Consider the following 1,835-nt stretch of genomic DNA (forward strand, 5'->3'; position numbering starts at 1 on the left):
TGTTGAAATAACCGGTGAGCGCGGTTATGGCTGCGTCACTCAGATTGCGCAGCGCCTTGTTTGACACTCCGTCCGGCCCCGGAGCCGACTTGCAATTGATGGTTTGGATCACCGCTCTGACCTCCCAATCCTCGATGTCCGCATCGAGCTCGGCGTTGGCTGCGCCGGTGTAGCTCGGGAGGGGGGTCTGCGGCGTGGCCGGCAGATATTTGTCGTTTACGAACCGGCGGACCTCGTCTTCCCCGAGTTCCTGCTTGGCCCTGTGTAACGTTCGCGCCAGGATGTGATGTTGCGTTCCCTTTGTCTTGCCTTCGTCGAGCAGGTGACGGAGCAAGTGCCAGGTTCTACTCTTGTGGATTTGGCCGTCCGCTTCTTGACAGACCGCCTGTCACTGCTGTCGGCAGAGCACCTCGCTGTGCTTTTCGATTTCGATGTTGAGTAAGGCGATGCGCTTGCGGAGCCTTCGGTTATGTCTTTGTCGCTTCCACCGGGCTCTCAGCGAGTTTCTCGCCTCCAGCAAGTGCGCTAGGCGGCTGTCTACTTGCTGCGTCCCTTCGTCCGTTTCGACTTCGGTCGTGGCTGCCTTGGTCGCCGCGTTGACGGTGCGCGACCACTCGCCGATGTCCTCGATTTGCCCTGTCAGGGCACCCAGCTCCTGCCTGTACTTGTTCCAATCCATTGTCGCGTGCTTGCGGGGAGACGGGATTCGTCCGCGCAGCGGCACCACGATCTCGAGGATGCAGTGATCGCTGCCCAGAGTTTCGCCCGTGTTCTGCCAGCTGACTCCGGTGGTAGCGTTGCAGAAGGCCAGGTCGGGATTGGTATCCCTCTGCGTTGACGTGCCGTGTCTCGTATGGACTGCCGGGTCGTTGAGTAGGTGATATTCTGCCGCCAGGGTCTCTTCGTGGAGGCTCTGGCCCTTGGTCGTTGTCCTCGGGTAGCCCCACGCCGTGTGCGGCGCGTTAAAGTCACCACACACCAGCGCGGTGTTGTTACCCGCCAGCTGCATGGTCTTGTGTATGAGGGTTCTGAACTTTTGTTGAACTTGCTTTGGATTGCTGTAGATATTTACGATGTAGGTGCTTTCCTTCTTACGGCCCGTTACCACCTCGATGGCGAGGTGCTCGATGGCGGTATTCCGGAGTAGGCCGTGCTCTACGTAGGTGATTCCTTTCCTCACCAGGGTACACACCCCCTGCCCGGCTCCTTTCCCTGCGATTCTCGCGCTGGGCGGGCTGGCGTAGGAGCGGTGCCCCGGCAGTTTCGGAGTGTCTTCGGTGTGTGTCTCTTGTATTAGAATAACGTCCGGTCTTCGGCCGGCGTGTCGTATGTACTGTTGTAACGATGCCCTCTTTGTGCGTAGGCCGTTCGCATTCCATTGCCATATGACCAACTCTCGACCTAACATTGCTCCGGCCATACTGGGCGAGTCTTGGTCGTTGGTTGTTGCTGTTGTGATTGAGGTGGCGCCTGCTGCTGTTGCTGCTGCGTTGACAGCATCTGCGCCTGCTGCTGTTGCTGTTGGTGGATGATTTTTTTCATTTCGTTCATTTGCGAGAGGAGTTGCTGTAGCATGCGCTCTATGTTGGTAACCCGGACGTTGCCATCGGCCACTGTCGCTTCTAGCGTCGCTTGCCTCTTGCTGATTGACTCCTGCTCTCTCTCGAGCTGCTGGTGACTGTCTTCTAGTTGTTGCTGCCTGCGCTCCATGACGCTCATAGTTGTAGCTCGCCTCTTTGCTCTGGGGCTGGCGTACGTGTGCTCCGTCTCTACTTCGGCCTCCGCCTCCTCTTATCCTACTTCTTCTTCCGCAGAGTAATCGTCACTGTGCACCG

The 1,835-nt window shown here is 58.0% G+C and overlaps 1 protein-coding gene across 1 annotated transcript; it reads right to left on the minus strand.

The window, feature by feature from the left end:
* Positions 1-388: 388 nt before the first annotated feature.
* Positions 389-1,408, minus strand: LOC144153521 (uncharacterized). The gene has a single exon (XM_077685152.1). The coding sequence runs from the start codon at positions 1,406-1,408 to the stop codon at positions 389-391; it is 1,020 nt and encodes a 339-aa protein (XP_077541278.1).
* Positions 1,409-1,835: the final 427 nt, after the last annotated feature.

Source organism: Haemaphysalis longicornis, unplaced genomic scaffold (genome assembly GCF_048455015.1).
Source record: "Haemaphysalis longicornis isolate Haplotype H1 unplaced genomic scaffold, Haemaphysalis longicornis Haplotype H1 scaffold_9, whole genome shotgun sequence".
Classification (NCBI taxonomy): Eukaryota; Metazoa; Arthropoda; class Arachnida; order Ixodida; family Ixodidae; genus Haemaphysalis; species Haemaphysalis longicornis.

Coding starts and splice junctions, on each gene's coding strand:
- LOC144153521 (XM_077685152.1), bottom strand. CDS start 1,408: ATGTTAGGTCGAGAGTTGGTCATATGGCAATGGAATGCGAACGGCCTA.